The sequence below is a fragment of the Odontesthes bonariensis genome, chromosome 23 (genome assembly GCF_027942865.1).
Source record: "Odontesthes bonariensis isolate fOdoBon6 chromosome 23, fOdoBon6.hap1, whole genome shotgun sequence".
NCBI lineage: Eukaryota > Metazoa > Chordata > Actinopteri > Atheriniformes > Atherinopsidae > Odontesthes > Odontesthes bonariensis.
The window spans coordinates 30,641,731-30,654,937 of record NC_134528.1 but is presented as its reverse complement, the minus strand read 5'-3'; the positions used below and the strand labels follow the sequence as shown (position 1 = coordinate 30,654,937).

The window sequence follows — 13,207 nt, the reverse complement described above, 5'->3', positions numbered from 1 at the left end:
TAGGACTTTACGTATGACAACAACAAATCCTGCAGACTGCAGCTTTAAGTGTGTCCAGAAAACAACCATTTTCACTTTGTTAGCGAGTTGAAATACCCTGCAGTACTTATAATGACAAATAATATGTACAAATAATGATGATAATTATGATTACAATAAATTAAAATCCAATTGGCTTGAATTGGACTTTATTATCTAAGTGCCTTGAGATGACATTTGTTGTATTTGGCGATATATAAATAAAAATGAATTGAATACTTCCATGGGTACCCTGTACTAAACGAAAATAATTATTCTCACCAAGACATCAGTTTGTGGACTGGAACTTCCAACTCAACTTTCAATCTCAACTTTATTGATTCGTGTCAATCTTTACAGACACATCCCCATCATTAGCACGTCTCATTGGCTGTCACTGTTCTCACACATATCACGTGCACTGACTACAAATTCTCTTCATAATAGGAAATAAACGTTTCTTATTTCTCTAGTACAGTTGAGAACATTTTTCTCCCATATGTCAACACCCCACTTGCTCTCACTTTGTCATCTTCTTAAACAAAAAGAGCATCAGCTTTTCTACGTATTCACAGACACCTTTCATCTCCACATAAACTTTGCACACTTAAACAGTTTATCTCTTATTGCAGGTTTTGTCATCACAGCTGCTCTGTTGGGCAATAGTTTAAACTTATTTTCCCATCATTCACAGTTGACCTCACACAATGATACTTTGTATCAACATGCTTGCATCTTTGTTTGTTTACAGGATTCTTTGCTGGTGCTATTGCACCTTGGTTATCCTCATAAACCTTAGGTGGTGCATACTGATATCCATCAATACCTTCTAATAGTTGTGTTAGATCCATACACTCTTGTGTGGCAGCAGCTGATGCCACATACTCTGCCTCACAAGTTGACAGTGCAACAGTATGCTGCTTCTTTGTTTTCCAGGAAATCAAAGGACCCTTCTTATAGGCTTGTACAATCCCCAGCAGTGCTGCGTCTGTCAGTTAGATCAGCTGCCCAGTCTGCATCACTGTATACTTGTAAGCCTTCTTCACATTTCCTGCAACACCACTCTTTGTCATTTGTGTCTTTCAGATATCTTACGTGTTTCACAGCAGTCCATTGCTCTTCTGTTGGCTCAGTAAAATACTGTGATAGTTACAGGTAAATGAGACTACCTACTGCCTCTGTGTACTTTCTGACATCACTCATCATCTTTGCACCAGTTTTGCTTGTTTTTAAATTCATTTAAATGATTTTATTTGTTTCTCTTTATATTCTTTTATGTATTTTTAATGCTTCTTCCACTCCCTGCTGCAATGCTTTTATTTGATGTAAAGCACTTTGAATTGTTTGTACATGAAATGTGCTATATAAATAAATTTGATTTGATTTGAATTTGATCAATGCAGTTCAACTTCTGTTCACACGGTGTTGCTCTGGGTTGGCCATGTTGCGTGTCAAACCTTTCTAGTATTTTCTCCACGTGCCTCTTCTGTGACATTTTTACACATCCATCACTCTGATCAAAATCAATACCCAGAAAATGTTTTAGTTTTCCCAGATCTGCGAGCATCTCCTTCACAACCGTTAATGCATTTTCATCACCACTTACAGCAATTATCCAGTCATCCACCCATATTATTAAGATCATCTTCTGATTTTCTGTTTCCCTTGTGTAAACACAAGGATCAGCTGGATTCTGCACAAAGTTGTTTTCACTCAGATACTCTTGTAGCATCTTATTCCAATTTCTGCCTGATTGTTTAAGCCCATATCATGACTTCTCCAGCTTATACACCAACCTTTCACTCGTGTTAGATTTCACTTCATAACCCTCTGGCTGTTCCATGTAAATCTCACAATCTATTGGTGCATGAAGGTACTGCATGAAGGCAGTTTTGACATCCATCTGATGTAAAATCAGGTTTTCCTGTGCGGCTTTTTGCATCAACATCCAAAAAAACTCATACATGCCAATTCTTACAGCACTGTTTAGAGTGCAGCGCTAAAGCTGAAGTATCAGGTAAGATTGTATTGTTGTGCGTTCTAAACTTAAAGAAAATTAATTTACTCCAGTCAGTAATGTTACTTGTTATTGTGAACAAAGCATTTTAATGCTTTTCTTCATAATTGTTCACCAATACGGTTAAAGGATGTCAAATGCAGTTAAAAGCCTCAGTGTGCATCTAAAATTCCTCACCCCCCACCGCTAACTGTAGGTTAGAAAAAAAGAATTTGCCTCCGTGACTTTTACCGCAGTATTTTGACAAACATTTAAAAGTCTTTGTTGTATGATAGATGTGATATGAGAGTGCTGTAGCTAAAAGGAGAAACGAGCGTAACCGCTGACTAAAGTGTATATCATTTCTTAAAAAATTAAGCCAGTTTGGAGCGGCTCTAAGGACGGTTCTTAAATCGAATGTGAACCCATGACATGCGCTTCACTCTAAATGCACCTGAAAGGTCATCTTTAAAAAGCATAAACCAAACAAAAGCATCAGAAAGACAGAACGGACATTAGTAATGACCAGTTTAAAAGTGTGGTTCATTCTGGAAAAAACTCATTGGTGAGCCTGGCAATATAAAAAGGCCAGGACGCCCTCAGAAGACGACAGTGGTGAATGATCCTTTTTCAGTTCAACAGTCACAACATTTTGATTTCATGGGCAAGGACCCTGCACTATTGGTGTTTTTGGATGTGAGATTTCACAGACGTATAATTCTCTGATCAACTTCAACCACATGAAGCAGTTATTTGGATGGTGCATCACAGTACATATAAAGAATGTCCAAAAACACTGCAATAGCAACAAGAGTTTATTAAGTGGAATATTCTGCAGAGGCCAAATCCGCTGACTGAGCAGTAATTATAGTTGCTAAATTCAAAACGAAAGGTACAAACAGTGAATTTCAACCTTTTTTTGTTGACATCCATGGGGTCCAGACTTTATAGTCATAGCCTGCAAAGGAATCTACATGGTGTACAACAAACATCTTATTTATGTTTATTTGTTCAATTCCTGAAACAGAGGGTCACAAGCATAAAAAAAAATTAAATTAAAGACTTCTTTCAACAACAAAAAAAAATCTAATTTTACATTTCTTTTGTGTAAATCTAAATAAATGCTGCAGTATGAAACGGTTCATCAAAAGCACTGTGCACACTTTGCTGCAGCAGAGTTCATCAGGCTCTGGGGTGGGAGAGGGGCAGCAGTGCAGAACAGATCAGGGCCCGCAGTTCCAAATACTCAAAAAAAAAGAAAAACTCAAATCATAGATCAAAAGTCACAAGAAAATGATCAAGATCAGTCATTGCGGACTTTCAAAACTAATAGTGTTTTTTTTTTATTATTCACATCAGTTTGCAAAAACTTAATTGATCTGACATTTAGACCTGACGTTCTCTTCAGTAGTCGAGCAGGTGCCTCATGCCACCATCAAGCAGTCATCCAAGTGTTTCCTTTCTGTGTCCTGGTCCTCAATAAATCTCAGCCTCTGTTGGTTTTGGAGTGTCTCCCTCTGAGCAGGCATGCAGGGACTGAAGTATGTGCTCCAGCGTCCACTTCTGCTCGTGTAAAACGTGGTCCTGCAGGGTGAATGCGCCTTGCTTTGTTCTACTCAGCTCCTTCACATGAGCGCATGATGACAGCGCTGCAGCACACAAACGCAGTTTATTTCTTCGCTGAAGCGTTGAACAACAATGACTGAAATCAACATGAGAGAATGAAGAACAACTGCACCTTTTCCCAGGTCATCCACCAAGCTTCTGACATAGAATCCACCACCACACTCAATATCTGTCAAAAAATAGAGCTTGTTTAGGTGGTTGCAATAAGTAATTCCATTTTAAAAAGAATATCGAAAAGAAAGAGAATGATCCAATTTGTGCTAACCCAAAGTGAAGAGAGGCGGCTTGAACTCCTGCAGAGTCAGGCTGTACACAGTGACTGGCCTCGCAGGTTTGGCCTCCACCGTATGACCTCTTTTCAGCAAGACTGACAGACGCTGGCCCTGTTTTTTCAGTGCAGAGTAACTAAAGACAAACACACACAAGATAGAGCACACCGTATACAAGTGGTTTTTAAAACTTAAAGATAAAGGAAAAAGAAAAAAGCAGCATAGCGAACAGGCATTATGACTTCCATCTGTATGACATTCAATACACCTGCGCCTTCTTGTTTTCAGTTGTTCTCTGACAGTAAATACCACGATAACACATATGAAGTGGGACAAAAAGTTAGCTGCTAGAGACATATGAATATAAATCGACATATAAACACACACATAAATCATTCTTGTCATTCTGTTGTAGATTTGCTGCTGGGCTTTGGATCACTGTCCTTCTGCTCGACTCAATTTAAACTGAGCTTTAACTGAAAAGATGGCCTCACATTTGACTCTAAAATACTTTGGTGTACTGAGAAGTTCATGGTCCAGTCAACCGATAGCCCTCGAAGCATCTGTGTTAAACCTGCCAGCACAAGCAGTAAGACTTGTTTGAGCTGGTGAACCCATGAAGAAAAACTGCCTAAGCGAGCTACGTTTGGTGCAAAAAGTTGGATTGCTGCCATTTGAAACTAAATGTCTTTCATAATAACTTTTCTTCTTTGAAACAAGTACATCTGTTTCGATGTAGAACTCAAATTACATTTTTATTACTAAAGAGACACTAAAGTAGATAGTATCCAATAGTATCCTAATAAGAAATATTTACAGAAATACAGAGTCTGTCACCATTCTGCCCCAAAATTCTGTTGATATTTATGGTCATATTGTCCTGGCCTAATATTTATATTCATTTAGGACATTGTTGCATTGCATCAGATTAATGGTGACCATGGTGATTAATGGTAATGATTAATGACGGGAGATTGGACCGAAAAAACAAAAAGTTTCAGAGCAATCTGTTGGTTTCCTTAGCTAGGAAATCGTTTTTGAATTGGCTCTTTATGAACGAATTGGATTACAGTATTTTATGAATAATTATGATTACAATTAATTGAATTCCAATTGGCTTGAATTGGACTTTATTACAAGTGCCTTGAGATGACATTTGTTGTATTTTGCGCTATATAAATAAAAATGAATTGAATTAATAGAAATGCAAACAATTAGCCAAATAACTACAATAAAAATACATTTAATGAGATGTCACAGCTTCCAAAAAAAGTAACTCAAAATGGTTGTAATAGTTAAAGAAACAAAGTTTGAGGTAAGAGAGCAGAAATCATTAATAATAGGACTTATTTAGAAGCACACTGTTGATGTGTTCAAATAAGTAGTTAAATGTTCCGTGGTCAATGAGAGAAACAGGGGCCAATAAAAGGAAGATTAGCCCACTGGCGCTTTTAAAGAGATTACCAATAAAGGAGCAGTGCGAGTGTGACAAGTTATAGTAATGAATATAGTTTGAAGAAACCCTAAAGTTTTAGAAATGTGACCAAACCCAGTGAGGTAAAAAAAAAAAAACAGCATATGATTAGCAGCTGAGGTAACGATTAGTGCCCCAATCATTGTGAATGTGAAGACTGTAGGGGGAATAAAGGCAGATTATTACAGAGCCTGTATACTAGAAGCCTATGGTGGGGAATGTAGTTCTCTTTGCAGCATCTGTTGGGGTAGCAGTGCCAGAGCCAATGACTCAAAGAAACTGAACAAACCGACATGGCTCTGCACTGGAGCCTGATGGGAGTCTGACTGTAAAAAATACAAATGTTGCACAAGTAACTAAACAGAACGCTAAACAGCATAGTGTTAAAGTCTTCTTCAGATCTGCTGGAATAAGAGCCGATACAGGAAGCCATTCCTGCCGAAACAACACGACTCTTTGGGACTATTTGTTGTCCATCTCGCATTCATACTACAGCAAAAGGATTCAGACATTACTACTGAATTCATTAACATTTTGTATAAAAAATATAGAGAGAATATGAGGGTGTGGCAAGAAAAACACTGGATAGAAACGGGTTTATCATAGGGGGAGCAAAAGTTAGTGCTCGGAGAATTTTTTAGATATCTGGAGATCACTCCAAATCCAGAAGTATCAAGTCAGTTTAATTTGATTAACACTTCAGTACATAATGTTCCATGACATAAATAATGGCATGGTATTATTGTCCACAGGAAGTCTTACTCACAGCGGAGGCACTTGCATAATGTCACCAGTGAAAGATTTCAGCTTCTCCTCGATGTCAAGTCTGGTTACGTGTCCTGCAGGGGATTTGGGGGGGGGGGGGGCACAAGGCAGAAAAAGACATGTTACTGCTGAAACTTGCTGAATTCTTTAGACTGCTGTATGGGACAACCTGTTGTGATAAAACTGTTTGATTAACATCTTTGTTATTACCAAAGTCTTTCTCCAGAACCACAATACCAGTGGCATCAAGAGTGTCTGTTGCTTTTCCAAGCTCTGCTACAGCAACGTATTTCTGAAAAATAAAAATGTCCAAATCACTGACTGGAGTACATCAAACACTGCATCATTTTGTTTTTCATAAAGGTCTTTTCTTTGGGAGGAATAAAGTTTTTCTTCCCATTTGATTTCATTTCCGTTTGATCTTCTTTCTTTAAAAAGCCAACATTTCTTATACACATAAAGGCTTTTTCACCTGAACAGGACTGAACTTGAAATGCTGCTCTAAGGCGGTCTAGAAAAAGGGACAGTGCAGACTGAAGAAGCTTAGGTCCTTCAATGTCTGCATACCTTCAATAAGTCTATGGTGAAGAGTTCAATCTGTTAGAGCAGCAGCATCAGAGCCCGAGACTCAAAGAAAGTGAACAAACTAATAAATAAGGCTGTCTCTGGATTTGATTACAAAAGGAAGATAACAGCACAAGTTACGAAATACTAATGGAAAAAGCAGTGCAACCTCAAGTCATGGAGGCAACAGGTCCAGGAGGGAAATCAAGACATCCCTCTCCCCAGCAACACTCAAGCTCCTCCTGGAAGATCCTGAGGTATTCCAAGGCCAAAGGGATATATGATCTGTCAGGCTTGTTGTGCTTCCAGCCACAGGTCCTCCGAGGAGAATGATGTGCCTGAAAAACCTCCAACAGGAGACATTCAGGCCTGACCCCCGACACGGATTCCTTTGGATAAGGATGAGCAGTCACTCTACTTCAAGCTTCACCAGCTTGCTATTTTCCAAACTATGCATCAAGATCATGTCCATGAACATCACAAACAGACTCAGTGCCATGGGCAGCCCTGGCACGGTCCAACACTCACCACAAATGAGCCCGACTGTGTGCCAAGACAAACCAGAATGTGCTCGCAGACCAAGACTTTTTTCCAGGAGAATAACATCACTCTTTTGGACCATCCTGCGTGTTCCCCTGATCTTAATCCAATTGAGAACATTTGGGATGGATGGCAAGGGAAGTTTACAAAATGGACGTCAGTTCCAGGCAGTGGATGCCCGTCGTGAAGCGATCTCCACCACTTGGAGCAACGTTCCCACTAGCCTTTTGGAAACATTTGCATAAAGCATGCCAAAACCAATTTTTGAAGTGATCAACAATAATGGTGGAGCTACTCATTACCGAGTCAGGTTTTGGGTTTTTTTTGAGCTGTGGTCTTAAACTTTTGATCAGCTGATGAACAGCCCATTTCAATTAAAGGCGGGGTAGGGGATCTTTTTCTGGAACATTTTTTTACATATTGCTTGAAATACTCTTCACACCCCCATTGCAACCAATTAATTAAAGGTTTTGACACAAATATGAAAAGTTTTAGTGGCCTCTAGAACGTACAATCTAGGAAAAACAGTATCCAATCATTGTGAACGGACCGTTCACAATGATTGGATTCTGATGCCGTCTATCAAACTGCAATCTGCTCCTCCCTCCCCCTCCCCCTCCTTCCCCCTGTGCGCGTACCCTGCTCCGTGAACGAATTACATGTCCAGAAGCTTGGCAGGAAGCTAAACTAGAGCCAGCTTGGCTAGCACCTAGCATTATTAAACGTATAGTTAGCATAAACTAAATACTAAATACGGCAACGATCGATGCTTGCTGTCAGAACAGCGCTCGTGCACCTTCGTGCTCGTTCATGTACTCTAGAGGCGTGCCTTTGGGGGGAAAGTGAAGAAAAGGGTTGGGACTTTTTACCGGTGTATTTTCAAAATGCAGCTTCGCTGGACTCGAAATCCAGGATCTCCTACCCTACCTTTAAATTGTTGTTTTCAATAAATTGCTTTTGCTCTCTTCAGCATGGGAACAACCATGTCTTCTTTTTGCATGTTGAAGCTCTACTTAGAACCTTCTTAAGATCCAACAGTGCAAAATGTAAATAATTTCAATTTTTAACTGGTCTTAAGATTTTGATCAGGAGTGTATATGGCAAAGAGAAGAGGTCCCAGTACTGAACCTTGGGGGACCCCTGTGGCGAGGTGGTGCGCTGCAGAAGTGTGACCAAGCCAGGACACTTTGAATGACCGTCCAGTGAGGTATGACTCAAACCAGGAGTGTGCTCTCCCTGTGATGCCCATGCTGGAGAGTACGGACAAAATGAAGGCCATAAGCTCAAATAACTATAATGTAGCAATTGTGACCTGCCTACATATTACTGTCAAACTGAACAAAATGTATACCTATTGTCAGACAACCATGTTTGAGTGTGCTTAAAACAAACTCACCTTTGAACCAGTCAACATTGTGCTGAGCATTTTTGTGCCATTCCCAACACCTACCACTGAAAGAAACGAAGACAGTTTTAGAGTAGAAGTACTCATCTCATCAACTCATTTCGCTCACCTCCAGGTTACCTGATGGGAACAATCAGCATCAACTGCAGATTTGAGAAGAATTCAGCTGAGTTTATATGGGCAATGGTGCATCTATGTACTAAAAACATATGCCAGAGGCAATCCATTAATTATGCTGATATATGCCGAGGCAGCTGGGGGACCTCCCATGATGCACTGAGCACTGCTCCTCAGTCTGCTATTTTTATTCTCCATGCTTTTATCCACTATTATTGCTGTCATTAACTTTAACTATTGTCTTTTTTTTTCTCACAGCAGGAGACCCCCTAACCCCCAACCCTGCCCGCAAGGTAATTCATGGTTTCCTTCTCCACTCGTGCACACAGCCCACAAGATGTAAATGTGCACCAGCCCTTGGAGCCCTCCAGGGGCCTCAGTGGCCAACCGTGTAGCCTGAATAAGATGTCAGAAATCAAACACTGACTAAATGGGACTTTCTCAGCCTGAAGTAATGTCAAGTGGTTGTCCATGGCTCAATAAAATACTTTTTGGAAATTGGAGCAATTCTACCCAAAGAACAGTTAAGACAAAAGTGATGTCAGCATCATACAATAAACTTTGATCAGTAATTTACAACAAACAAAAAAACTGAATCATAAATATTGAATTGTCTAATGAAAACAATGAAAACACTGCAATGAGCAATATCTATCCATCTATCCATCTATCTATCCATCTATTCTTCCCGTCTGCTTGACCCTACTCAAGGTCTTGGGCAACAGGAACTCACAGGACAGATCCCAGGTCTAACACAGGACAGATCCCCGGTCTAACACAGGACAGATCCCCTGTATAACACAGGACAGATCCCCTGTATAACACAGGAAAGATCCCCTGTATAACACAGGAAAGATCCCCTGTATAACACAGGACAGATCCCCTGTATAACACAGGAAAGATCCCCTGTATAACACAGGACAGATCCCCGGTCTAACACAGGACAGATCCCAGGTCTAACACAGGACAGATCCCCGGTCTAACACAGGACAGATCCCCGGTCTAACACAGGACAGATCCCCTGTATAACACAGGACAGATCCCCTGTCTAACACAGGACAGATCCCCGGTCTAACACAGGACAGATCCCCTGTATAACACAGGACAGATCCCCGGTCTAACACAGGACAGATCCCCTGTATAACACAGGACAGATCCCCTGTATAACACAGGACAGATCCCCTGTATAACACAGGACAGATCCCCGGTCTAACACAGGACAGATCCCCTGTCTAACACAGGACAGATCCCCTGTATAACACAGGACAGATCCCCGGTCTAACACAGGACAGATCCCCTGTATAACACAGGACAGATCCCCGGTCTAACACAGGACAGATCCCCGGTCTAACACAGGACAGATCCCCTGTATAACACAGGACAGATCCCCGGTCTAACACAGGACAGATCCCCTGTATAACACAGGACAGATCCCCGGTCTAACACAGGACAGATCCCCTGTATAACACAGGACAGATCCCCTGTCTAACACAGGACAGATCCCCTGTCTAACACAGGACAGATCCCCTGTATAACACAGGACAGATCCCCTGTCTAACACAGGACAGATCCCCTGTCTAACACAGGACAGATCCCCGGTCTAACACAGGACAGATCCCCTGTCTAACACAGGACAGATCCCCTGTATAACACAGGACAGATCCCCGGTCTAACACAGGACAGATCCCCTGTATAACACAGGACAGATCCCCGGTCTAACACAGGACAGATCCCCTGTATAACACAGGACAGATCCCCTGTCTAACACAGGACAGATCCCCTGTCTAACACAGGACAGATCCCCTGTATAACACAGGACAGATCCCCTGTATAACACAGGACAGATCCCCTGTATAACACAGGACAGATCCCCGGTCTAACACAGGACAGATCCCCTGTCTAACACAGGACAGATCCCCTGTCTAACACAGGACAGATCCCCTGTATAACACAGGACAGATCCCCTGTATAACACAGGACAGATCCCCGGTCTAACACAGGACAGATCCCCTGTCTAACACAGGACAGATCCCCTGTATAACACAGGACAGATCCCCTGTATAACACAGGACAGATCCCCGGTCTAACACAGGACAGATCCCCTGTATAACACAGAACAGATCCCCTGTATAACACAGGACAGATCCCCGGTCTAACACAGGACAGATCCCCTGTATAACACAGGACAGATCCCCTGTCTAACACAGGACAGATCCCCTGTCTAACACAGGACAGATCCCCGGTCTAACACAGGACAGATCCCCTGTATAACACAGGACAGATCCCCTGTCTAACACAGGACAGATCCCCTGTCTAACACAGGACAGATCCCCGGTCTAACACAGGACAGATCCCCTGTATAACACAGGACAGATCCCCGGTCTAACACAGGACAGATCCCCTGTATAACACAGGACAGATCCCCTGTATAACACAGGACAGATCCCCTGTATAACACAGGACAGATCCCCGGTCTAACACAGGACAGATCCCCTGTATAACACAGGACAGATCCCCTGTATAACACAGGACAGATCCCCTGTATAACACAGGACAGATCCCCTGTATAACACAGGACAGATCCCCGGTCTAACACAGGACAGATCCCCTGTATAACACAGGACAGATCCCCGGTCTAACACAGGACAGATCCCCTGTATAACACAGGACAGATCCCCGGTCTAACACAGGACAGATCCCCTGTATAACACAGGACAGATCCCCTGTATAACACAGGACAGATCCCCGGTCTAACACAGGACAGATCCCCGGTCTAACACAGGACAGATCCCCTGTATAACACAGGACAGATCCCCTGTATAACACAGGACAGATCCCCTGTATAACACAGGACAGATCCCCTGTATAACACAGGACAGATCCCCTGTATAACACAGGACAGATCCCCTGTATAACACAGGACAGATCCCCGGTCTAACACAGGACAGATCCCCTGTCTAGACAATGAAACAGAGACAGCGATAGAAGGACAAACGTTTGATGACATTCAGCATGGTTACTACCGTCCTTCTAACAGTTTAAATGTACGGGACCCAAACTCGGCTTTTTTTTTTTTTTTTACTTTTTCCTGTATCATTTCATTTTATATCTTTGTCTCGTTGACTATGTGATCCTAAAGGCGATCTATGGCACGGTTGGTCAACAGGCAAATAAGACCCAAGCATTTGTTTCCTATCAAGACTAAAGGAAACAAGCTAGCTAATAATTGAGTGCATGGCTTTAAGTTGGTGAGACTCGAACTCGCTTACCCAGCACCCCACTGGCAGCACTGTCCAGAGTCCCTCCGTGCCCCATCTTCAGCCACTGCTTCTTTCTCTTTCGACAGTTTGGAGTTTGGACACCCGCCTCTGAAAGACACAGACAGACAGAACATTAACAAACAGATTGTAAAAAATACTTGGCTTACCTCTTGATACATGTTTGTCAATTTACCTTTGAGTAAGGCTTCCTTGAATGTATTTAAAACGTCAGCGGATGTTGGCCCTTTCTTTTTATATATCGCAAACAATCCATGTAAAGACTGTAATTTAGACAAAGAACTAGTTATTGGAGCAACAGTATTACTCATATTTCCAGCCATGCCGGTGTAGTTCTTATTCTGTCTGTTTAATGGCGAATTACAATGCCTTTTAAAAGTCTATAGCGCCCCCTATCACACGGGAGTATTTAGGACAGGATGTACTCTCTGTCAGACCGGAGCTCGCACAGAACCATTGGCGTCCTTATCCCTGGGCAGCCCCGGGAATTATTCTAATCAAATACTTGGCAGGCTTTTGATTGTGTTAAAAACAGAAAACTGTTTTTTTTTTCCCTATCACTCATTAGATTGCTCTGAAAGGGATGCCAACCATATAATTTGCCATGATATGGATTCGACCATTCACTTGAACTGAAGCAATAGGCTATTTACAAACATCTTTTTTTACAATGATCTTTATTGCTCTTATTGTAAAAGTGCCATAAGACAAAAACTTTTACAAACTGCTCCTAAAATGCTCACATATGCATATGAATCTGTAATTTAGATTTTATTACTCTACTCTGAAGTTACTAGAATAATACACATTTCTAATTGACCGCATTACACATTATAGAATATACATTACAACTTCATAAGAAGTTTATTTCTCACTGATAACCACTTGAAAATATGAATAATAATAATAATAATATATTTATTAATTATAATAGTAAGAAATACTCAAACCCCAAAAACCACTTCAACATTACAGAAAGACACAGAATTGTGAATGTAAGGTTTGAAATAAATGTGGTTTCATGTCTGATTTGCCTGGAATAAGACTAGAACTAACTCTATCAGCAAAATTTGATGTATTATATCTGAATCATCAGTGTGTTTAAGTTTGAACAGCTGAAATAATACTCTACGACAAAATACCAAGTTAGATGGA

The 13,207-nt window shown here is 41.2% G+C and overlaps 1 protein-coding gene across 1 annotated transcript; it reads right to left on the bottom strand.

Annotated features, from left to right (window-relative positions):
• Positions 1 to 2,813: 2,813 nt before the first annotated feature.
• On the bottom strand, positions 2,814 to 12,400 carry trub1 (TruB pseudouridine (psi) synthase family member 1). The gene is made up of 8 exons (XM_075457958.1): positions 12,228 to 12,400; positions 12,044 to 12,142; positions 8,649 to 8,704; positions 6,359 to 6,440; positions 6,150 to 6,222; positions 3,906 to 4,045; positions 3,753 to 3,809; positions 2,814 to 3,663 (listed from the first exon to the last, which is right to left on the bottom strand). Exons 1-8 carry the CDS (start codon positions 12,373 to 12,375, stop codon positions 3,491 to 3,493), a joined length of 828 nt encoding a protein of 275 aa, XP_075314073.1. The 5' UTR covers positions 12,376 to 12,400; the 3' UTR covers positions 2,814 to 3,490.
• Positions 12,401 to 13,207: the final 807 nt, after the last annotated feature.